Source organism: Pipistrellus kuhlii, unplaced genomic scaffold, assembly GCF_014108245.1.
Source record: "Pipistrellus kuhlii isolate mPipKuh1 unplaced genomic scaffold, mPipKuh1.p scaffold_m20_p_13, whole genome shotgun sequence".
In the NCBI taxonomy this organism is placed as follows: domain Eukaryota; kingdom Metazoa; phylum Chordata; class Mammalia; order Chiroptera; family Vespertilionidae; genus Pipistrellus; species Pipistrellus kuhlii.
The window spans coordinates 19,932,370-19,955,664 of NW_023425438.1; the positions used below are offsets into that span (position 1 = coordinate 19,932,370).

The 23,295-nt window shown below is 46.1% G+C and overlaps 1 protein-coding gene across 4 annotated transcripts in view; it reads left to right on the forward strand.

The window, feature by feature from the left end:
* Positions 1-23,295, forward strand: part of PRKCE (protein kinase C epsilon) — a 436,609-nt gene that overhangs the window by 393,208 nt on the left and 20,106 nt on the right. For all 4 annotated transcript variants that reach the window (XM_036435210.2, XM_036435208.2, XM_045580706.1 and 1 more), the window contains 3 exons: positions 13,751-13,889; positions 18,546-18,734; positions 22,634-22,780. In XM_036435210.2, the coding sequence (XP_036291103.1) occupies positions 13,751-13,889; positions 18,546-18,734; positions 22,634-22,780 (475 nt within the window). The remainder of the gene's footprint in view (positions 1-13,750; positions 13,890-18,545; positions 18,735-22,633; positions 22,781-23,295) is intronic.

A 23,295-nucleotide genomic window follows, 5' to 3' on the forward strand; every position in this document is an offset into this window, starting at 1 on the left:
TGAGTGGAATTCTGTCAATCCCTTCCTCTTTCCCATCAGTGGGTTTGCAGACTCTGGCACATGATACCTGTATGGATCTGGAAAGTCTTTTCTTAAAAAATGCCACTTATATATGATTATTATCATTATTATTTATAAATTGGAATTTCAAAGGATAAAGATAAAATATCAGTAAATACAAATAAAGACAAATAACTCTCTTTCCCTTGGATTAAAAGACCTGGGAACTGCTGAATCACCAAACTTGAAACAGCATGTCAGTGACTGACATGCCCCCTGGTTGAGGTCCTCCCCCTACTTAGGCTTCCTGGTCACCTCAGTCTTCTGAGTTTCCTCTCTGGTTCTTCCCTTTGCAAGTCCTGCTCATTAACTGTGGACTTGCTCACAGACCAGGGCTAGCATGCTCCTTTTCTCACACTTTATCCTCTTAGAAATTTCACACAGCTCATTAGTTCTCCAGCCCAAACCTTCATGTATCACCACCTGTTCAGCATGTTCAGTCAGATGTCTCCAAGGCACCTCAGACTCAGAATGTGCAGGTTCAGCTACTGGTAGACCCCTGCCCTCCCACCAAAACCTGGAACTGCCTGGTGCATAGTAAGTATCCAGTAAATAGGCATCACATGTAACAGTGGAGGCTGTCTTTAGCTCTAATTCTTTTTGTTTTGTAAACTCCACCAGAATGTGGCCGCTCTGATGAAAAAATAAACAAAAAAACAGGGATCTTCTTAATCTGCCTGATGCTCATGGACCCCTGTTGTCTTTCTGTTTATTAGCCGTAGGTCTCTTAAGTCCGTAGATACACGTGTGGGCATGAACACAACCCTAGACCCTAAGCGGCACGTATGCCTGCACACACACGCTATGTCTGCACACACCCGCGTGCGCCCATTCACATTTCTGATTAGCTGAAAAGCACCACACGGTCTTGAAGCAAATACGTTCAGTGGCCAAATTAAACAAATATAAATGTAAGGCTTCTTTTTTAAAGAAGAATAAAATCTGTTCTGTGTCCCCACCGAGGTCAGTCCTTTTCAGCTTCCTGGCCTTGCATGAGGCCTCTGATGTCCTCGGCCACTTGGGTGACCCCCACTTCACAGGAAGACGTGCTTTCCTTACATCCCCCCTCAACTCGTGAGGAGCTTCATTTGTGTTTCGTCAGCGCTTTATCTGGGCTGACCGCTCTCCTAGCACGTGGCTCCTCGTGTGGCTGCGCATGGAAGACCAGGCTTCCCAGTTTTGGCAAATTCTCCTCCTGACAAAGGAGCTTGCAGGGTGGCTTGCTGGCCTTCCTGTCCCGGAATTCTGGGCCCTGCGTAGTGTTCTACAATCTACTTCCGCCAGGCTCCAGGCACGCCCCCAGAAAGGTTACTCTTGGTCCTTTAGCTGGAGTGGCCCTTTCTGTGATGACAGAATGCTGGCTGGATTTCCAGCTACAAATCGCTGAGCCCAAAAAAGGCGAGACCATCAGCCTTTGCCTTCTAAGGGCAATGGTGGTGTCCTGGTTGTCCCACTGGTGTAGAATTTACCATCCCGAGTTTTCTTGCCTGGCATCCTCTGCCCCCTCCAGACCCCTCCTTGAGGACAGGGACAGTGTCTTCTCTCTCAGGATGGTCAAGACCTAGCACAAAAACAGACTGTGAGTGGTAACTCAGTAAATATTGTGGAACATTACATAGTAGGGCCAAGTAGGCAATTCATTCGTGGTTATAATCATGCTATTAACTGGAAGGTCATTCAAATGGACTTCATAGAGCTCCTGCCCATTATCTTATCCAGACAGTCAATGAACATTGAGTGTCAGGCACTTTGTAGGGCTCTGGGGACTAAGCTATGAACATGAAGTCACAGTCCCGGGTCTCATGGATCTCACTGAGTAAAACTCAAGGAAATAGACAAAATAATTACAAACTATGATTACTGCTGCAAAGGAAATGACCAAGGTGACTGGGGTTAAAGTAGGGGGCTGGAGCAGGCAGTGGGTGGTCAAGAGGGGCTCCTTTCAAGAAAGAAGATGGAGACAGAGACCTGAATGCCAAGGAATTTGTTCTCCAGGGAGAGGGAACAGGGGTGTGGCAAATGTGTTTGGTGAGCTTGATCTACCAGAGACCCCCATACTGGATGGGGGGGGGGGGTGGAAGGTGGCACCAAATGATGGGGAGAGGAGGGCCAGACCTGGAGCCAGAGTGAGGCATCACTGTACCTCAAATAGCCATTTCAGGGCATTTGAGTTCTACTGTGACTGCTGTGGAAGCAGCTGGAAGGTAGCAGCGGGGTTCTTCCTGAATGTAATGGTGGAGGGATTAGAAGTTTTGAGAGAACGGCTGATTCAGCTACCTCTGATGATTTGAGCCTTCAATGTTTTAATAGTTCCATATATTATCTGAAATGCTTGTCCAGGTCATCCTGCTGCCTGGGGCCGCGATCTATAAATCAACTTTCTACTCATTCATTCCTTCATCCATTTGACCAACAGGTATTGAGAAACTAGGATGCGTCAGGCACTGAGGGATTCCAGGCCCTGTCCCTGTGACTCTATTCTGGGGCCTGTGCCGGGACAGCGAGGCAGGAGACAGACTCACATCTGAGACTCTCCCAAGCCCAAATTCTCACAGGCCCCAGGTTTGGATTGCGAGGGGGTGAGGTGAGGTGTTAGACTAAAAGGCCAGGCTGGTGGAGACCGCAAATCCCTCTCATGCCATTCTAGGAAGCGTGTCCGTAGGTCATTGAAGAACGCAAGGAGGAGAGTTTCATCTGATTCACATTTTGTGTAAAACGTCCACTGGGCAAAGGTTTGCTCCAAAGTGGAAGGGGAAACATTATTGAACATGCAACAGCCAGGATTGCAAGTTCAAGCTTCATGGTCTCCAGCTGTTTGCTTCCCAGATCTTATATAAGAGAGTTCTTTTTTTTTTTTTTTTTTAATATATTTTATTGATTTTTTACAGAGAGGAAGGGAGAGAGCTAGAGAGCTAGAAACGTCGATGAGAGAGAAACATCGACCAGCTGACTCTTGCACACCCCTACTGGGGATGTGCCCGCAACCAATGTACATGCCCTTGACTGGAATCGAACCTGGGACCCTTCAGTCCGCAGACCAACGCTCTACCGCTGAGCCAAACTGGACTCGGCAATGAGAGGGTTCTTAGGGATGAACTCATCCAGCCATCTTATCTCATATTGGAGGACAGTAAAACTCAGAGGAATGGCTTGCTTGTGGTCACCACTGTCCTTAGCTCCTGAATGGACACTGAACCCCAAATGGCCATTTTGAGATGCAAGTTGATTGATAGCCTGGAGAGGAATGGGGCACTAGGTATAGTATCATGACAGGCAGGGCAGCCCACACCACTTGCTAGGGACATAAGTCAAGGCCTATTTTTCCATCAGTGGAGGCCAGGTTATTATCCATGAGTATTAAGGATAAGAATCTACTTTCATTGCTGTGGATAAAATAAATAATTGGACAACCATGCAGTCAGAGGAGTTGTTCTGCCCTGATTCCAAATCTTAATGCCCAGGTACAGTCCCAGTATTTATTTTGGCTGTGAAAGGGGGTGCAATTTTACACCTCCGGTTTCCAGCTGTCACTGTAGTAGCTGAAGGTCTGTTCTCTTCAGACTCAGGGGTCATCTGTTTGGTCAAAATGGCATTATCGGTTATGTCTTATAACCATGTTGCTATGAGTCAAAAACAACCATCACCCTAACAGTATCAACTGTGTTCTCAATCCCAAAAAAGGGCAGGAGTGTGGATACAATTTTTTTTTTCTCCTCCTGCTTCAGAGCAAACTGGTTAAGAGCATGGGAGGTGATGTCAGACAGAGCAGACTCTGTTATTACCACCTGTGTGTCCTGGGCCAGGTAGCTAACTTCAGGCAGATCTTCAATGGGGATAATAGTCCTACCAGACTCATACACTATTTGTGAGATAAAAATGAGATAAATCATGTAAAAGACTTAATACTGAGCCTGGTATACAAGAGCATTTAAAAATATATAGTAGTTATTGTTTTGATTCTAAATGATTGAGCTATTTCTATTGAAGGATTGGAGAAGGTGTTCCCTACAGAATGACCCAGAGTGAAAGATGAGCTTTGACTCTTAGGTGTCAGCACTGCAGTGGAAAATTTTGAAATCAGTTATGTACCTTGTCTCTGAAGCAAATTATGCTTTTCTGTTTGATGGAGAGGCATGAGGTGCATGTTCCTAGGCTTCTCCCCAATCATCCTGTCTGGCCTGGGTGGCATTGGAGCGATCTGGCTTTCCTGGGCAAGGTGGGAGGGGCCTGTGCAGAGAAAGCCAAGTGGAATATGCCAATCACCAACATTTGCCACAAGGTTGAGGGGCATCTGACTATATTGAAGGGGGTAATTGTCTTCCTCTTGAATATGCTGTTAAATTTCTGAAGGTGTTTGGTAACATCTATTAGCCAAGAGCCTGTCTTCCCATCTGATTAACCACAGTCATTCACAAGTCTCCACTATTTGTCCAAAAACAAGCAGGGTTTCTTCATAACCTCCCAAGGGCCTGTTCTCTGGTGATCCACATACTTGGCATCTGCAAAGTAATGCTTCTAATCTTTCATCTTTAAGTAAATGGAAGAATTTGCCGTCATGTGCGAAGGCTGCCATGTGTGCCAACCCTTTGCTAAATGCTGTGTGGTTTACAAGAAGAGTTTCCTGGCGCTTATTCTTGGGGAGTCTGCCATCAAGTTGGGAAAGTAAAATTTTATAAATAGCAAAGGGTGAATTTGCAGATGAGACCACTGAGGTGCTATATTAAGAAAACAGGACTCCACCCAACTTTGTAAAGTTTAGGCTTCTTGTTCACCGTGTGCCCACCAAGTTTCTTATTTATAAAGTGTGGATGGTGATACCCCCTGCCAGGACTGTGGTGGGTAGTCAGGGAGATAAGGAAGTGATAGTGCTTGGTGATCCAACAGCAGAGGAACAAATAAAAGCTGCCAACCACAGCAGCTCCATGGCTCTACCAAAAGGCCTGGGCTCGCAGCATGGCCATCCCAGGTCCTGTGAAGTTTGCCAGGATCTGGAAGCTGTCAATCAACCCTGATTAGTAATACCTGTGCAACCCTACCCCCACTCCCACCTCCCCTGCTGTGCTTTCTCCCTTGGGCAGTTGGTGTTCCCATGCAGTGTCATTCCCTAGGCCCAGGGGACAGAATCCCTGATGTTCTCACTGGGCTAGACTAAAAGTTAGTCAGTGTCTCTCTCTCTCTCTCTCTCTCTCTCTCTCTCTCTCTCTCTCACTTAAGTGTCATTCAACCATCCATGCCTTTCTCCCATATGTTAAAGTTGACACTTCCTATTTTTATTTCCATCCCAGTGTCTCTCTCAGTGTATTACACACAATAGAAAATAATAAGTATTTTTCAAAAAATAAAAAAGTTGCTAGGGATCTAGTAGTGACTTGCCCCGCGAGGGATGTGTATTTTAAGAAATGCCTGTTGAAGATTGCTGGAGAGGGTGGAATTCTTGAGGTAACTGCCATGTACCAGGCGCTGTGCTAGAGCCTTCACCTCTGTTATTCCTTCAGTGATGGCACAATTATCCCCATTTTATAGATAAGAAAAATGAGTCCCAAAGATAGTCTGGACCAGCCCAACATCCTCCAGCTAGTAAATAGCAGAGTTATGATTCAGCGTCAGAATTCCTTCGCTTCTGACCTGAACATCATTAGGAAGAGAGAGTTGGAGGAGCCGCCCAGCATTTAAGATGATGACATGTAGACACTGACAACCGCTTATACATAAGCCAGACACCAAGTTAGATGCACAGATAACTATGAGGGGGGCAAGTCCTAGAAGTCAAATTATCCATATTTCTAGAGATATCAACAGTTGATTTTTTTTATCACATTGAAAGTATATTTTTGTTAAAAGGAAAATCATAAGTTTGACCTATCACTGCTCCCTCAGTATGAGAACATTTTCTCCCACCTCATAGGAACTCATTTTTGGGTCCTTTGCTTTCCTTACAGATCTCTTCCCTTTCCCACCCAATAGCTTATCTTAGAAGATAAGCTGTGTGTATTTTTTTCAAACCTTTCATAAAACTAACTGCTGGATGTTATTTTTTTTTAATTCCCCCTTCAGGTTTTATAGAAAAAAATTTGAAGGTACATTATTTTGGGAATTTCCTCTCTTGCTATCTTTTGAGTTTCTGGGAGAGATCTGTGCTCCTACCCCAAGGGAGCCTTGGTTATACCATGCGGCTTCTAAATCAATTCTTCCCTGTCAGCGACTGTGACCTCCTGGTCTCTGTGTTCCCTTCTCACCACGAAGCCTTCCTTTCCCAGCCCAAAGGAATTTAGGTCCAATCAGCAGTTAGACATTTCCAACTCATGGTTTTACATCTGATCTGAAAGGGGCTCGTGGACAGTTATATAGACTCAGCCCAACTCTGTCTCTTACCAGCCAGGCAATGTCATGACTTACCTTTCCTGAGCCTGAGTTTCCTTATATATTTCCAACGTTATCAGGGATGGCAGGGGCTGGATTTCTGTCTCCTGGGAATCAAATGGCAGGGGACACTCCAGGCCTGGCCACTTTTTCTTCAAAACCAGAGCATTGCTCCCAGATTCCTGTTTGGCTTCATGACCTGGACCAGACCATCTTGGGGCCTTAGATTACAACAGTAGTTGTCCACCCCAGGCCCTGCAGGGGACATTTGACAATGTCTAGAGACATTTTGAGTTCTCACAACTGAAGGGAGGGGGGAGGGGGAAGGAGGAAGCTGATAGCATTTATTTATTTATATTTTTGCTAATAGCATTTCATGCCTAGAGGATAGGGATACTACTTAGCACCCTGCGGTGCACAGAAAAGCCCCCACAACAAAGAATTTCCAGCCCATACCCGTTTGGTTCAGTGGATAGAGCATCGGCCTGCAGACTGAAAGGTCCCAGGTTCAATTCTGGTCAAGGGCATGTACCTTGGTTGCGGGCACATCCCCAGTAGGGGGTGTGCAAGAAGCAACTGATAGATGAATCTCTCTCATCGATGTTTTTAACTTCCTATCCTTCTCTCTTCCTCTCTGTAAAAAATCAATAAAATATATTAAAAAAAAAAAAAAAAGAATTATCCAGCCTCAAATGTCAATCCAATGTGACAAGGTTTAGAAACCCTGTACGCCAGGGATTCTTCATGCCCTGCTCCTTCCCCTCTTCCCCACTGCCCCTTTGGCCCTCTGGCAGCTGGGGTGGAGGGAGGTTCCATAGCAGTTCTCACAGGTCCTTATTCTGATGGAGAATGCAGTTGGGTAGCCTTCAATCTGGGTGCCAAGCGACAGGGACAACGAAAAAGACATTCTGCCTGAGCAAGAAATGCTCAGAGGTTCCACTCCCTATGCCCCCCACCAAAAAAGTCAGGGACTATCAAAGATGCATGCTATCACCATCATTGTTTAGCATTGGTCTTAAAATTCTAGACGACACAATCAGACAAGAGAAATAAATATAAACACTGCAAAAGAGGAGGTAAAAATTATTACTAATTACGGGAGATTTGGACAATCTGGGAGAATCAACTGGAAAACTCCTCTGTAAAAATAATGTTCAATAGAGTGGCAAGACACAGACTGATAGACAGAAATCAGCAGACTGTATATACTTTGACAACAAAATAGATGATATCATGGAAGAAAAGACACCATTTATTATATAAGGATTAAAAATATAAAATAATAACTGGGATTATTTAAAGTGAATTCAGTTGCTATTAACATAGAAACCCCAGACAACAGTGCTTTAAATAAGATAGAAGTTTATTTCTTTTTCATGTGAACATTATCTGGAGGTGGCATTCCAGCAACCACTCCTGGGGCCTGGTCCTTGTCTTTTTGGTCAAAGGAGTATATGCTAGGACTCCAGACATTACATCTGCATTCAGGCCACAGGAGAGAGGAAGGAAAGAACAGCAGAGGAAGGCTCTTCCTTTTAAGGCGGCTTTCACACATCTGATTAGCTGGAATGTAGTCACATGACCACCCCCATCTCTGAGGAAGGCTTTGAATTCTATTTTATAGCTGTGTGGCTATGTGCATGGATTTAAACAGAATTCTCTCTCTAAGGAAGAAAGTGAGAATTGATATTGGGACAGCCAGCAAGATGCCATAAAATATAATAAGATATGTACAAGACCTATCTGTGAGAATTTTAACATTCTCCCAAAGGACACAAACAAGGCTTGAAGAAATAGACAAATAATATTATTGGATAGGAAGACTCAACATCATAAAAATATCAATTCTCCCTGGGTTAATTTATAACTTTGAACATGTTCCCAATAAAATCAACACCCGGATATTTTTTTTTTAAACTAGACAGATGACTCTAAAGTTCATTTGGAAAAATAAACAAGCAAGAGTAGCCAGTAATTTTAAAAGAAGAAGAATAAGGAGCTCAGCCCTACTGAGCATATTATAATCCTATAGTAAGTTAAAAAGTGTGGTATAGAGCAATATTATGGACTGAAGAGTACAGAAATAAATCCAAATGCGTGTAGAGATCTAGCACCACCGTGTAATAGGGTGGTATTTCAGTCAATGAGGAAAAGATAGAAACTATTCAACATATGGAATTGAGACAACTCACTAAATGTCTGGAAACAAAGTTGGATCTCCACCTCACAGTTTTTATCAGAACAAATGCCAGATACATCAAAGGCAAGTTTATAAAATGAAAGCATTAAAGTACCAGGAGAAACATTGGGAGGTTGTTTTTATAACTTTGAAATGGGTAAACTCTTTCAAATTAAGACTTAAAATCCAAAATAAAAAATAAAACATCAACTCAATTACATAAGAGTAAATAATATCAACATGGCAAAAACCACTGCAAGCAAAGTCAAAAGTACATGTTGCTGTGGCAGAGTAGCTTAGTTGGTTAGAGCACATGTGTCAAACACAAGGCCCGCGGGCCAAATCCGTCCTGCCAGGCCTTGCAATGTGGCCCGCACCGCGCTGTCATCACTGCACTCCACTGCATTTCCATCACAATGACAGTTTATGACTGTTCAGTAAACCATTCGGCCCGCGATTTAGGCTGGATTTTAGATTTTGGCCCCTTCTCTGATTGAGTTCGACACCCCTAGGTTAGAGCATCAGCCCGACGCACCAAGGTGAAGGGTTCAGTCCCTGGTCAGGCTATGCACAACAATCAACCAATGAATGCATAAATAAGTATTAATGCTTCTCTCTCTCATCAGTAAAAAGAAAGTAAATGTCAAAAACAATAAACTAGGACAAAATACCAAGTTTGTCCCTAACATAGAAAGAGCTCTAAAAAATCAATACAACCCAAACACCACAAAAGGAAAATGGGCAGTAGACAGTATACAGAAGAAAATACAGATCACTTTAAAATATATGAAAAAAATGCTCAGACTTACAGAGAAACTTAAGCACATACTAAGATATTATCAGACTGTCAGAAACTTGGTAACCATATTGGCAAGCACTATGATATACTGCTGATGAAGAGTGAATTGTTCAACCTCTAAGGAAGGTAGTTTGGCAACACCCATGGAAATCTATTCTTGTCTTATCAGTTTCAGAAATGTCTTTTCTAGGAAATGTGTACAATTACCTTTTCTAGGAAAGATGTACCTTCATAGCTTTGCAAGCTGTCATATACAAGCTCCCTGTGGCCCCGTTTGTAATAGTACAGTATTAGAATCATCCTAAATGTCCCCCAGTAAATATGATGGAGTATTATGCAGCCATAAAGAAGAATTAGGAGACTCTTTATGTGCCAGGACAGAAAGATCTCTACTGTATATTAAGTGGAAAAGTTAAGGTATGAAGTTGTGTATATGGTAGGCTCCATTTAGCTGTAAGGATTGGCATATCTCATTTTATTATACTTCATAGATATTGTGCCTATTGAAGTCTGTGGCAATCCTGTGTTGAACAAGTCTATTAGTGCCCTTTACCCAACATCATCTGCTCACTTCGTGTCTGTTTCACATTTTGGTAACTCTCATAATATTCCTAACTTTCTTATTATATTTGTTATTTGATCTGGGATCAGTAATCTTTGCTGTTACTTGGGCAAGACCCTCCAACAGCAGAAAGATTATAACTTGAAGCTTCAGAGGATGGTTAGCATTTTTAGTAATAAAGTATTTTTTTTAATCAAGGAAAGTACATTTTTAGATGTAACGCTATTGCACACTTAGACTATAGGGTAGTGTCAGCATAACTTTTATATTCACTGGGAAACCAAAAATATTTGGGTGACTTACTGTATTGTGATACTCATTTATTGTGATCTGGAACTTGCAATATCTCCAGGGTATGCAGGATATATATTCACATTTTCTCATTCATGTATAAAGTGAACAAGAGGATACACGGAGATTAAATAAAAAGCAGTTGCCTTCAGGGGGGAAAAGGATTGTTTGAGGAACAGATGGAGGAGGGAGAGTATATAGTATATACTATATACCATATGCCCTTTTATACTTTGGATTTTATTACTGTATTACCTATTCAAGAAAGTACATGAAACTATTAGTTGATAAGCCTAATAAGCAAAGGCTAGTCACATTGGCTTATATAGAGGGAAAGGGATTTTGCTGCATTTCCATCCACTATTAAAGAAATGACCCCATTCCTTAGAAATGTCCCCAGTCCTCAAAAGTCCCTGCCTTGTATTTGAGAACCGAGTGGATAGGAACTCATATTGAAGCAGAAGACCTTCTTTGCAAAGCTGCCAGTGAACAAGTTTGATGAGTGCCTGCTGCATCCCTGGCCTGATCACTGTGGGAACTCACAGGAAGGAGACGAGCCCACTTACCCTGCCCTGCAAGCTGGGCCTCTGAGCAGGCAAGGCTGGGAAACATCTGTTCCCAACCCCCCGCCTCTTCCCAGCGAGCCATAGACCTCTAGTGAGGAGGCAGCACTGAAAGCAAAGAGGAGTGCATCTGGCCCAGGGCAGGGGAGGAGCAGGAGGTGGGGAGAAAGAAGACAACCCACCTTCTCTTCCCCTGAGTAGGAGCCCTGAGCAGAAGGAAAGGCTGAGTCTCTGTTTTCAGATCAAGGGCTAGGTTCAGGCTGGTGTGGAATCTTCTGAATCTATTCCATTCATACCCATTAGAACTACTAGTAGTCCTTTCTATGACATAACAAAGGCTTTAACAGAGAGTGCTGTAAGTGGAGGCAAGCGGGGTCCTTAAAAAGTTAGGGCTCCCGGGCCAGAGTGATTCTGTTGGTTGAGCATCATTCTGTGCAGTGGAAGGTTGCCGGTTCTATTCCTGGTCAGGACACATACCTGGGTTGTGGGTTCAATCTCAGTCAGGCGTGTTTGGAAGGAAACCAATCGATGTTCTCTCTCTCTCTCTCTCTCTCTCTCTCTCTCTCTCTCTCTCTCTCTCTCTCTCTCTCTCTCTCTCTCTCTCTCTCTCCTCTCTAAGCATATATTCAGGTGAGGATTAAAAAAAAAAAAAAAGTGGGGCTGGGGCTGGTGACTGGCATTGAAAGAAGTATGGCACACAGAGGTGAGAGCAGCATCCAGATCTGGGGACCTGTCACCTTACAGAAACCACTTGCCTTCTTCTGCCTTCTATTCACTTGTTTCTGCCAAAGTTATAATAACTGAAAGTGCTCTCCCTAATTCTCAGTGCTGGTTAGTATAGTTTGTAGACCATGGTGCTTCCCCCATGTTTTTATTGTTACTTTTACAGTGGGTGTTGCCTTGATGGTCATTATGCCTGTGCTTGGGTCTTGGAAAGGCAACTCTAGATTAGAGAGCATGAAAGGGTGGTAACTGGGCCGATGTCCACCTTCAAAAACTCCAGCATTTGTGGGCGGGCAGACAGGACATCTGGTTCCCTCTCAGATTCCTCATGAAGGAAGTGAGAATAACAGTATTGAAGACCGGCTACTTTGCACAGGCCTAGGAGCAGGAATGTATCTGGTCTGAATTGGCAGATAAGGTAACAGAGCATCACGGTGACTTTGCCAGGTCCAGGCCACAACAGTGATTAAACCCCAGAATACCGGAGCCAAGGTGGTATTCATGTCGCTGCTCTCCACCCCCAGCCAAAGCTAAGCCCTGGCCACACTCAGTGGCCAGGGGGGTTGGGGACCCCAGCTTTGGGGACTGGGCTGGTTGGGCTCACTGTTCCTCCTGCAGTGCATGAACATCTGCTTAGAGCAGCACATCTTAGTTCTCTTTTCTCAAGAAGTCCCAGCTGTAAGTGGAAATGGGGCCATGGGTGCAAGACAGACAGGCCCCATGCTTCCTGCCCCATCTTTGCACTTGGGCCTGGATTCCTTGGGGGGGGGGAGGGGGGAAGGGGAGTGGTAGTTCAAGTCCAGATGCCAGCAGGCTTGGGAGGAAGGCCCCTCTTGGTCTGTGTGCAGGAGACTGGGCCTTCTTTGTAAGACCCCCCCCCCAGCCCCCACCCCAGAGTGGCTCCTGATGAAGTCCCAGGGTAGGGGGGGAACCTCAATTCAGGAGTCTAGGTCCTTCTGTGGGACAGATCTGGGGTTTGCAGACGTGCTTGGTAGGGAATTCTTACCCAAAACCCCCGATTTTATACAAGATCATACACAGATTCACATAATAATATGAATTTCAGCACATGCTGTTAATAGCTAGTTAATAGCTAATAACTATTACAGCACTAGTTAATAGCTAATAACTGTATTACGAGGCAGCTGCACCGGTTGATCCAGCTGCCACCAGGGTCTCACTCATTCTCAGAACCACCTGGGCTCTGGAGGTCCTAGTTGTTGCAACCAGTGTCTTCTGTCCTGCCCAGACCCTCCCCCCAATCAGCTTGCTTGCTCCTGAAAGACTGATCTTGCAAGTACCCAGTGCACATGCAGGCAGGGCTCCCATTGCCGTTAGTGTGAGCTTCCAACCCCTCTTCCTGCGCCGGAGGCTCTTCATGGGTGGTTTGAACATGCCCGCCTGGCCTCACCATTCACTGGGACCCACTTCACTGGTCTCTTCACTACCTTTTGCATCTACTGTGTTGACCTTCCCCTCCCTCCCACCTTTTCTCTTTCAAAACCTTCCCATCTATCCAAGCTCCTCTTGAGAGTCACTGCTTCCCGGAAGCCATCTGCCTGCACTAGCGATCCCTGGCCTCCCCTGGCAATTCAACAGCCCACACAGCTGATGCTCTGTAAAATATCACCTGATTCTTCTGTGGTTTTATCTGACTCGTTGATGTTCACATGTGTCAGTCTTGTTCTTTTAGGTGATCTGCATGGTTAACTCACAGGGGCAGGGGCATATCAAGGTCTAAATAATATGAATTTCAGCATATACTTAAAAAAAAAAAAAAATATATATATATATATATATATATATATATATATATATATATATATATATTATTAATTTTTTACAGAGAGGAGAGAGAAGGATAGAGAGTTAGAAACATCGATCAGCTGCCTCTTGTACACCCCCTACTGGGGATGGGCCCACAACTAAGGTACTAGAATCAAACCCGGGACCTTTCAGTCTGGAGGCTGAGGCTCTATCCACTGAGCCAAACTGATTTCGGCCGGCACATACTTTTAAGAGTTAGTTAATAGCTAATAACTGTATTACAGCTCAGCAGTCCTCAGGTTGCCAGAAGCTCCTCCATCGTGTTGGGGAGAACAGACGTTCCTTCCTGTAGCAGATTTCCCTGAGATGTGTGCCTCTCTCCAACTCAAGAAGACTGCATTGGGATGAGTGCAGCATTAACCATGTGGTTCTGGCCCATCTTGCAGGGATTTGAAACTGGACAACATCCTTCTGGATGCAGAAGGTCACTGCAAGCTGGCTGACTTCGGGATGTGCAAGGAAGGGATTCTGAATGGTGTGACGACGACCACGTTCTGTGGGACTCCTGACTACATTGCTCCCGAGGTAAGAGCCTGTGCAAGGGCCACCTCCTCCTGCTGCCACCGCTGAGCCAGGGCTTCAGCCCCATGGACTGGGTCACCTGGTGGTGCTGGGCGAAGGCTGTAGAGAACCAGGATGGATTCCAGGGAAGACGAAGAAAAGGCTTGCTGATTTTTCCTTAAAGACGTGGGGGTGTTGATGGGGGAGCAGAAAGTAATTCTCCAACTCTGGGCAGGTCCTCCTACATGTTTCTCTTTTATTCCAGTCCGGAACTATCAGTGGAGCTAGGACCAAGAGACATTTGTTGACATGTATTGTGGTTTTTACTTCTAAGCAGAATAAAGGAGCACCATTGATAAAGGCGTAATGAACTTAATCAGCTATAATTTGCCTACAGGAAAACCAGGAGTGATTTGTCATTTCTAGTGTAGTGGTGATTCTACATAGGGAGCACACAGGATCAAGAAGGAGGAGGAGGAGATGGAGGAGGAGAAGGAAGAGGAAGAGATTAATTGCCTCATTATAATGGAGATCAGAGATGTTCATGTTGAGCCTCACCAATGGGATGCCTTTTGTGAAAGTTGTTTAGATGTCTTATTCATCATAAAGGGTTTGCCTTGAGTTTCTCCGGATCAAGCTTGCCCAACTGAGCAATAGCTAGTGTGATATGATTCAGATTTAAGACATAGCCTATCACACATACTTAATAAAAATGTTCTTGAGGGTTGTGACACATGGAAGATGGGAAGCATTGCCAGTGGTGGATAGGTGTGTTAGAACACTTAAGACTTCTTTTCCTTTCAGTAGGCATTGTTTGAGCACCTGCTAGACACAAAGCAGTGTGGGGAGAAATAATTGACATAGACAATGGTCACTTCCAAAAGAACTTTTGGTCTAGAGGGAGTGGCAGGTAAGTAAACAACTAATTAAGTAGAACCAGTTGGTACAATAAACTCAAGATGGTATCCTCAGGGATCAGGGCAGGCTTTCTGGAGCACCTGGTGAATGATTTGAGTTGCAAAGAATTAGCAGGATTTCCTTTGGTGGTGGGGGTGGGGAACATTCCTGAAAACAATAGGGAGGGTTGAGTGGGGGTGGGCAGGTGGGGAGGTTCAGCATCCCTGAGCTATGAATCCTTTAGGGCAGCTTTGTTTCTAATCTGGGTACTTCCCGGATTCAGCCCACAAATCTGGCTCTTAGTAATGGTTTGTTGAGTGACTATATGAAGGAGAACTTGGGACAACCCAACATGAGCAAAGATGAAGGGATAAGAACATTCTTGGCCTTTTTAAAGAAAGGAAAACAGTATAGCTATAACAGGATTTCTTAGTGCTCTTAGCAATGAATGAGATTAGAATAAAAGACCAAAGAAGATGGTCTTTATCCTGTAGGACCTGTGGACCCATTAAGGGCTTCCCAGTGTAGAAGGGTCATAATCAGACCTGTCGGAGGAAGTAGATGGGCATCAGCCACCTGGATCAGAGGGCAGAGTGAGAGGGAAGGACAGTTGAGAAACTGCCTGGGGAGGATCTTGGAAATAAGGACCAAGTAATAGGTAAGTTTTCATTAAAATGTTTATCTTTTAAGAGATTGGAAGAATATAGATTTCAGTCAGTCTCTGCTAGTGTGTTCCCCTAGCAGGAATACTAGGAATATAACCTTCAAGGAGAAATCAGTGAAAGCCACAGCTCTCCACTGGGACCCACTCTTCAGTATCTTCCTCATTCATCCTTTATCATCAGAATGCTTGGTTCCAGTCCCTCTGAGTTGATGCCAGAGTCAAAGGGTTGACAGCCTAGTGTAGTGCTAAGGACTCAGCCCAAGGCAACCATTCACTTTCTGATGAACAAAACACCCACACAACTTTCATGAAAGACACTCCATTGGTGAGACTCACAATGAACAACTCTGATTTAAGAGGCCCAGACACTCCTCTTTCCCATCTATACTTGTGCCCACTCTGCAGAATCACTGCTACCTATGAGGTGGCTAATAGTCCCTGGTCTTATGTGGTCAAGTTACAGCTGATAAAGATGCTGCTTCCTTCAGCAAGGGCTGCGGGGAAGGCTCCGTGAAAGTATACCTCTAATGCACTTAGCACAGCAGGCACTGGGTAATAATGGGGCTCCACGGTCTCTGCTGCTGGGTTGTGCGCTCAGGTGGGCAAAGCACAGACTTGAGAGTTGAGATCCCAGGCCAGATTTGACCACTAATGCCCTCATGTGACTCTGATCAAGTCACAGAATGTTTTGACCCTTGGGTCTTCACCTTTCAAATGGGAATAACAATTTCTGCCCTACTCACCTCATCAAGCCAGTGTGAGAATCTAATGAGATTAAAGCATGGAGAATGAATATGCTTCAGAAATCATAAGCCTCTATTCAAAGAGGAGGGGCTGTGAGGTGCCAGGCTAATCTGAAATCAGAGACACCTTCTGAGGCACTAGCTCTGCCCCAGGGCTTCTCTTCCCACCATGTGCCCTTAACTAACCCCCATCACACCCCCTCTTCTTTCTCCACACCCAGCTCCCACACCCCAGGGATGGCGGCCAGCCCTGGGTAATGCTTGATGTCATCAGACCCAATGCCTGCCCTTCTCTTCTACCCCAGCTCTGACCCACTCCAGGGATTGGCTGCCACACTGGGTGCCCTCCCATGGCGTGCAAAGCCTTGCCCTTCTCACCAGCTTCATCACAGATAATTAGGGCCAAGCCTAAAAAGAATTTTACAAAAGATACTACCCAAATGGGAAGGCTCTGGAAGAGGCTTGGGGAAGGGTGGGCAGGTCCCACTTTGTGGTTCCCACAGTGCCATCCAACTGAGCATACACAGGCCACCTGGCAGCCACTTCCCCATCTCCCTGCTGGGGCTTAGAACTCAGTAGAGCCACCTCCTGGAGGTTGGAAAGTGGCCTCCTTAGCATTCAGAGTCCCCTGAGTCAAGCAGAGAAAGGAGTGCCCGGTAAGGCACACACAGTGGGCACATGTGAAAGCCAGTCCTCTGAGTGTTGGAACTGAGCTGATCTCAAAAGAATTCTAGAGCCTCCCACCTGCTTATGTATAGATGTCCTAGGGAGACAGATGACCATGAAAAAATAACTAAAATCATGGAAATATGTGGGAGGTCCCTGCAAATCTTACAGACAGGTAAGGGTCTTAGGGAAAGAGAAAAAAGGGAGACTCGAGAAAGATTTCTGGAGGAGATGATGGTGAGACTCAAAAGATGTCTTGAGCCGAAACCGGTTTGGCTCAGTGGTAGAGCGTCAGTCTACAGACTGAAAGGTCCCGGGTTCGATTCTGGTCAAGGGCATGTACATTGGTTGCGGGCACATCCCCAGTGGGGGATGTGCAGGAGGGAGTCAGCTGATTGATGATTCTCTCTCATCGATGTTTCTAGCTATCTATCCCTTTCCTTTCCTCTCTGTGAAAAATCAATAAAATATATTAAAAAAAAAAAAAAGATGTCTTGAAGGACGGAAACTGGCGATCCTATAGTAAGACAGGTTAGGCCCCTGCATTTTTCAAGGTTGGGGAAGGCACTGGTTCGGGCTTTGGCTTTGGCATGGAGCAGCATTACTGGCTCCTCAGGCCAGTGGTGCCTGTAACTCTGATGTCTAACAGATACCATGTGCTAACCCCTGGGCTCAGATACCAAAGGTACTCACCAAACACATTGCCAGCCCAAAATCATGTAGCGTTGACTGTATTTGCTTATATTCGTTTTCATTTAAATTTAAAAGATTTCTAGAACTTGGTTTTACTATTTTCAAAATCCAGGTCGTCTTACTTAATCCTAAACCACCTGTTATCTCTAGACGGGGTTTGGAGTCGACCACAGAAAGCCCATATATTGGGGTTTAGCCTTCTCTCCCCTGGCTGTCTTGAAATCTGAGGACTGAGTTGGAGTTATATCCTGGAACAAGTTATCGGAAGTCACCTGTCTGAGGTGTCCTGGGAGGCCATGAGACATGGCCTTTGCTATGTGGGGCACCTCAAATAAAATCAAGGGGGCCTGGGGCTTTCTAGAGGCAGGTAAATTAAGGGTTCATCAGCACGTGTTGTGGGAGTGATGAGGACATTGGAGATTTTTTCTTTGGAATATGCAAGAGCAAAGCGGTCCTTTATGACTAGAACACAGAAGAGTCAGGAGACTGACTGTAATTTCCTTTCCAAGAGCACAGGGCTCAGGTAAGTTCAACATCGAGGCCGTTTAAAGGAGACTAAGATTCTGCTCACCTTTCACTCCGTGAGCCATGCCTGGGACGAGGGTGAGGCAAGAGACCCGGACTCCCTACACGCAATCACTTACAGCTTGCTTAGTCTGCGTCTTGCTCCTCTGACCCTGATTTTAATGTCAAAAAATATGTGTTTTTTTTTTAAACTTGGCTATAAACACCAGCCAGGAACTTCATCTGGGGCTCAAACAAAGAACCAGAGAAGTGTCCCCACTGGAGGGTAGCCTGGAGGAATTGACCTTGGAGAGCTGATGGTTGACTTCCAACAGAGTGCCTCCCAAACTCAATTGTCACTGAATTTGCTGATGTAGCATGACTTGGGGCTCTGCTCTGTGGAGGGGCAAGCTGGAAATGGGGGTTCCACTCTGCCCAGGGGCACTTGTGGCACAGGCGTGGCCGCAGGCGGGCATCTCTGCTGGGCTCTGACGCCGTCCGTCTCCTGGTCAGATCCTGCAGGAGTTGGAGTACGGCCCCTCCGTGGACTGGTGGGCGCTGGGGGTGCTGATGTACGAGATGATGGCTGGGCAGCCCCCCTTCGAGGCCGACAACGAGGACGACCTGTTTGAGTCCATCCTCCACGATGACGTGCTCTACCCCGTCTGGCTCAGCAAGGAGGCCGTCAGCATCCTGAAAGCTGTGAGTGTTCGCCCTGCACCTGTTCCTAGGCCCCTGGCCTTCCCACCATCTCTATTTCTTCTCACTGTGCCCCTCTCTCCTCCCTCCCTGCACACGCCCCCCTCCTCCCCGCCCGTCCTTCGTCCTTCCTCTGCCTGCCTCTCTGGGACCCACCTCTGCTCCCCACAAGAGGAAGGCGTTGAGGGCCACCACCACTGGGAGGCCAGGCCCTGTTCCGGAGGCTGCTGCTGAGAGAATGGCCCAGCCAAGGACCAATTGCTCTGCTTGTGGGAAAAGGACAGTGTGTGTGTGTGTGTGTGTGTGTGTGTGTGTGTGTGTGTGTGTTTCCTGGGGGTGGGGGCTCTGTGCCCCTCAGTGTCCTCCAGTGAGTGTTTCAATGGAGCAAAACCAACTCAGTCTGCTCTGGGATCACCCCTGCTGCTTAGGCTCCTGGCTTAACCCTCCTTCCATACATACTATTGTGGCCTGTGATGGGGAAGAGGGAAGAGGAGGGGAGGGAGGGAAGGGAGAAGGAGGGAGGGTGGGAGAGCCCTGTGCACCTGTGTCCATGACGGCATTGCTGTGGCTGAGGAACTGGTCGGAAAAGAAGTGTCCACTCAAGCTCTATGCAGCCACGCTGGATTCAGACATGTAGCAGAGGGACAGTCCCCGCCTCTATAGATAATCCCTCACATTTGAAAACACTTAGTACTTGCTCAGGGCAGCCATTTCTACACCTAAGACACTTGTACTGAGGCAAATAAAGGATTCCCTACCACCCTGGGAAAGCTGTGGAAGCTGAGGAGCAGGGATGCTAAGCAGGCCAGTTTCCTTCCCCTGGGCTGAGGCAGGACCATGGCAACAGCCCAGGAACTGGGATGTCAGCGCTGGCTGTTTTCGTCAGTCAGAATGCCCCAGAGTTCAGTAGTTGGCATTCCACAGTCGCAAAATTTGCCACATCCAAGTACCCTCTTTACCATGCTTTTCTTGTTCTTTTAGTCATCTCCCATTATTTACCTAGTTATATGTATTTTACCAAAAAAAATTATATCCTGATCATACATGGAAAATCAGTATCATTTGCCATAACTAGTTAACATTATTCATCATATGAAAATGTCAAAAAGATCTCAAGTTATTTTGCAGGTGTCTGGGGGGAAACATTTCATATTTAGGAAAATGTCACATCAGAGCAGGATACTTTTTGCTGTCGCTGGTATTTTTCCCTTCCTCTGTCCCTCACCTCATTCTTTTCCTTCCCACCTTTCTCTCCCTCACTCTCTCCTTTCCATTACTTCATTCAGCTAATATTGAACAACGTTTGTGGAAGGCCTCCAATGTGCCGGGAGTTGTGCTAGAGGTTAAGTGCGTATTGGTGAATCTAACAGCCATCGGCCCTTCCAGTAGAGCATACAGCCCCACGGGAGAAGTGGGCAATAAAGAGGAAGTTCATCCACATGTGGCCATTGTTGGGATAAGATCGGTGAAAGCAAATAGAACACGTGTATTCACTCGTTCGTGTATTTAGCACATACTTATTGAGCATCTCATATGTGGCAGGCCCTATGCCAGGTGCTGGCTAAGGAAAACCCAAGGCAGCCAGGACACCAAGCCGCAGAGCTGGTCCCTCACCCCAGGCTCCGAACACCAGCCCAGCACACCTGCCTCTGCCTCCCGGCCAGCACCCCAGCTGACCCTTTCATTTGGATGACCCAGAGCAGGGTGGGTGTCTGGAGTATTTTTAGTTGTCACAGCTTGGAGCAGGGGATGCTACTGGCACTCGTGAGTCCAGGCAGGCATGCAGCTGAACATCCTACAATACACAGGAGGGCCCCCGTGACAAAGAAGTATCCTGTCCCAAATGTCATTAGCACGGAGGTTGGAAACTTTGACCTACAGACATTCAGAAGCTCGAGCTCATGCCTGTGCCGCCAGTTGGTGAGGGTGAAGGCACCGCCCTCGGGAGAAGAGCCTCTGGCTCAGGGGCTGCTTCTCCATAGCCTGGATCCTCGATTCGACCCCTCTCAAAATGGGAGGACAGGAAGCTCAGAGGAAGTGAGGAGCCGTCTTCCCCTCCCTTGACCTTGGATCACTTCACTTCCTCACATTATCTCTTGGGTTTTGGGCCAGGCCAGGTTTTCCATGACTCTGGCCACGGAGTTGGGTCTGAGGACCGCTGCCTGTGTGAAAGTAGCTCAGAACCTAGTGAAGGCCATTGCATCATAGAGGTACACACATCACACCCTGGGCAGCAGTACATGCCGGTCCTGCTGCTTCTCCCTCACCACTGTGCCAAGACCGGCCTGCAGCCCCCGGTTCAGTCATTTCAGTGTAGTGAGTGCACAAGAGGGGCCAGGCACTGGGAGCATGGGACTGGTTCCTGTGTCATAGAGCTTACCCAGGGAAGGAGATGTTTACACAAATTATAATCTAAGTAGACGAGAAACATGAGGACCCAGGTCTCCACAGAGGGGGGAATCTGGGGAAGCTTCACAGAGGAGGCAGCATATTGACTGGCTTTTAGAGCTTGCATAGGCCCTGAAGAATTGCCTCTGACCAGGGGGAAAAGGATGCAAAAGGCTAGCAAGATAGACTGAGTTGAAACCAACAAGTTTCTGTTAGGGGTGTGGCCTCTGCTGACTTTGGTTAGAAAGATGAAGTGTGATGGTACCATTCCTAACGCACATCTGCCCACCACCCCTTAACTTTCTTAGCCATGGCTCTGGCCCCGCCAGTAGCATTTGGTCTGTGCCCATGTGCTTTGGTTTCAGGGTCACCGGGCAAGAGATAGCAGGAGGCTCTCCCAATCTTTCTTGCTGATGAAGCCTGGAATTCTACTATTAATAGATTTAGTCCTTGGATTCATAGTTTGTCCTCTTAAATTCAGACTCAGCCTTCACCCTATGAATTGTAATTGTCTCTCCACATGCACATACACATATCCCTACCTTTATTTTGGGTGGCTGTCAGAAGTTTTTCCACTTACTAGCACTAATTTTTTTTTCAAGATTATATTGTTACTCGTGGGAAGGCCAGCAGATATTAATGTATCTGCTCAATTAAATTAATATTTGCCATCAGGACTGACTCATTTCATAGGAGTACGTTCTCCTGGGTATGTGGGGGGCAGGGGTGGGGGTGAGGGGAGGGAGGAACCTAAGACATCAGCCAAAAAAATGTAAAACCCATCAGTGGGGTTTTTATGGACAAGCATTGAGAAGTAATATGCCTTTTTGTTTCTGTTTTGGGTGGGGGTGTTTGTTTGTTTTGTGGGTTTGTGTTTTGTTTGTTTGTTTGTTTTTGTCTTTTGATCCACATGCATGTTCTGTGCTAGAGATTCAAATTCAAATCTTTAAAAAATGGGAGGGTCCAGGTCCAGAAAAAGAAAAGGACCAGGGGAGCCTTTGATAATTTACCTTAATGTGAACATCTGCTCCTCTTTTCACACTTCAGAAAGGACTATTGACTCTCAGCTGTAAATGGGTTTATCAGACCTCGGTCTCCCCGAGGAGAAGACGTGAGAATCTGAGGGAGTTAGTAAGAGCCTGAGCTTCTAATCCCAACTTGGTACCTTACTGGCTGTTTGACCTTGGCCAACTTAATTAATCTCTCTGTGCCTCAACTACCTCACTTATAGAGTAAGAATAATAATAGTAGCTCAGAAGGTTGAATTTGGCTGAAATGAATTTACACACACACACACACACACACACACACACACTCAGTGTTTAGAATGGTGGTTGGCAAGAAGTAAGTTGTATGCGAGTTCACAAGGACCCTGAAGAGCGAAGGCCCTAACAGTGCGGAAGACAGGCTGCGGAGGTGATGCTGACGATGTTGCCTCCGCTGAGTTCCATCTTTCCCTCGCAGCCTGTGCCTGTCGGGCTTTTGTCACTCATTCAGTGTCCTCCTCCCTGCAGTTCATGACTAAGAACCCCCACAAGCGCCTGGGCTGTGTGGCAGCACAGAATGGCGAGGACGCCATCAAGCAGCACCCGTTCTTCAAGGAGATCGACTGGGTGCTCCTGGAGCAGAAGAAGATCAAGCCGCCCTTCAAACCTCGAATTGTAAGTAGGGCCCCTGAGGGCTGGGCCTGGGTACCCTCCGGAGGGAAGATGATGGTCTGGGCACATCTCACAACCTAAATGACAAGGCACAAGGGAGCCAAGACGCTCCCTAAGAGAACACCTCTGCCGCCCTAAGGGTTTACTGTGGCAAATGTGCAACCTGCAGCCGTCATCAGGATGAGGATTGACATGGGACGCAGAAGAACATTTTTTTGCTTTAATAGAGATTTACATACTTATTTTGATCAGAAGTTGCAAATGGTACTAGCTCTCCATGAGTGGTAGTGAGAGAAGGTTTTTTTGTTTGTTTTTTTTAATAAATAAACAGGTTTGTTTTTTTTCAGTGAGTCCACTTAAAGGAAAACATTAAATAATAGTCACAGGCATTATGTGGAACTAGCACAGAGCATGAAATTGTGACTCAGTGACTGACATTGGGGACTGTCCCCTAAGGGGCCAGATCTGTACAAGGCCATTTCCTGAGGCCACATCAGAGATCACCTGTCCCCTCTGTC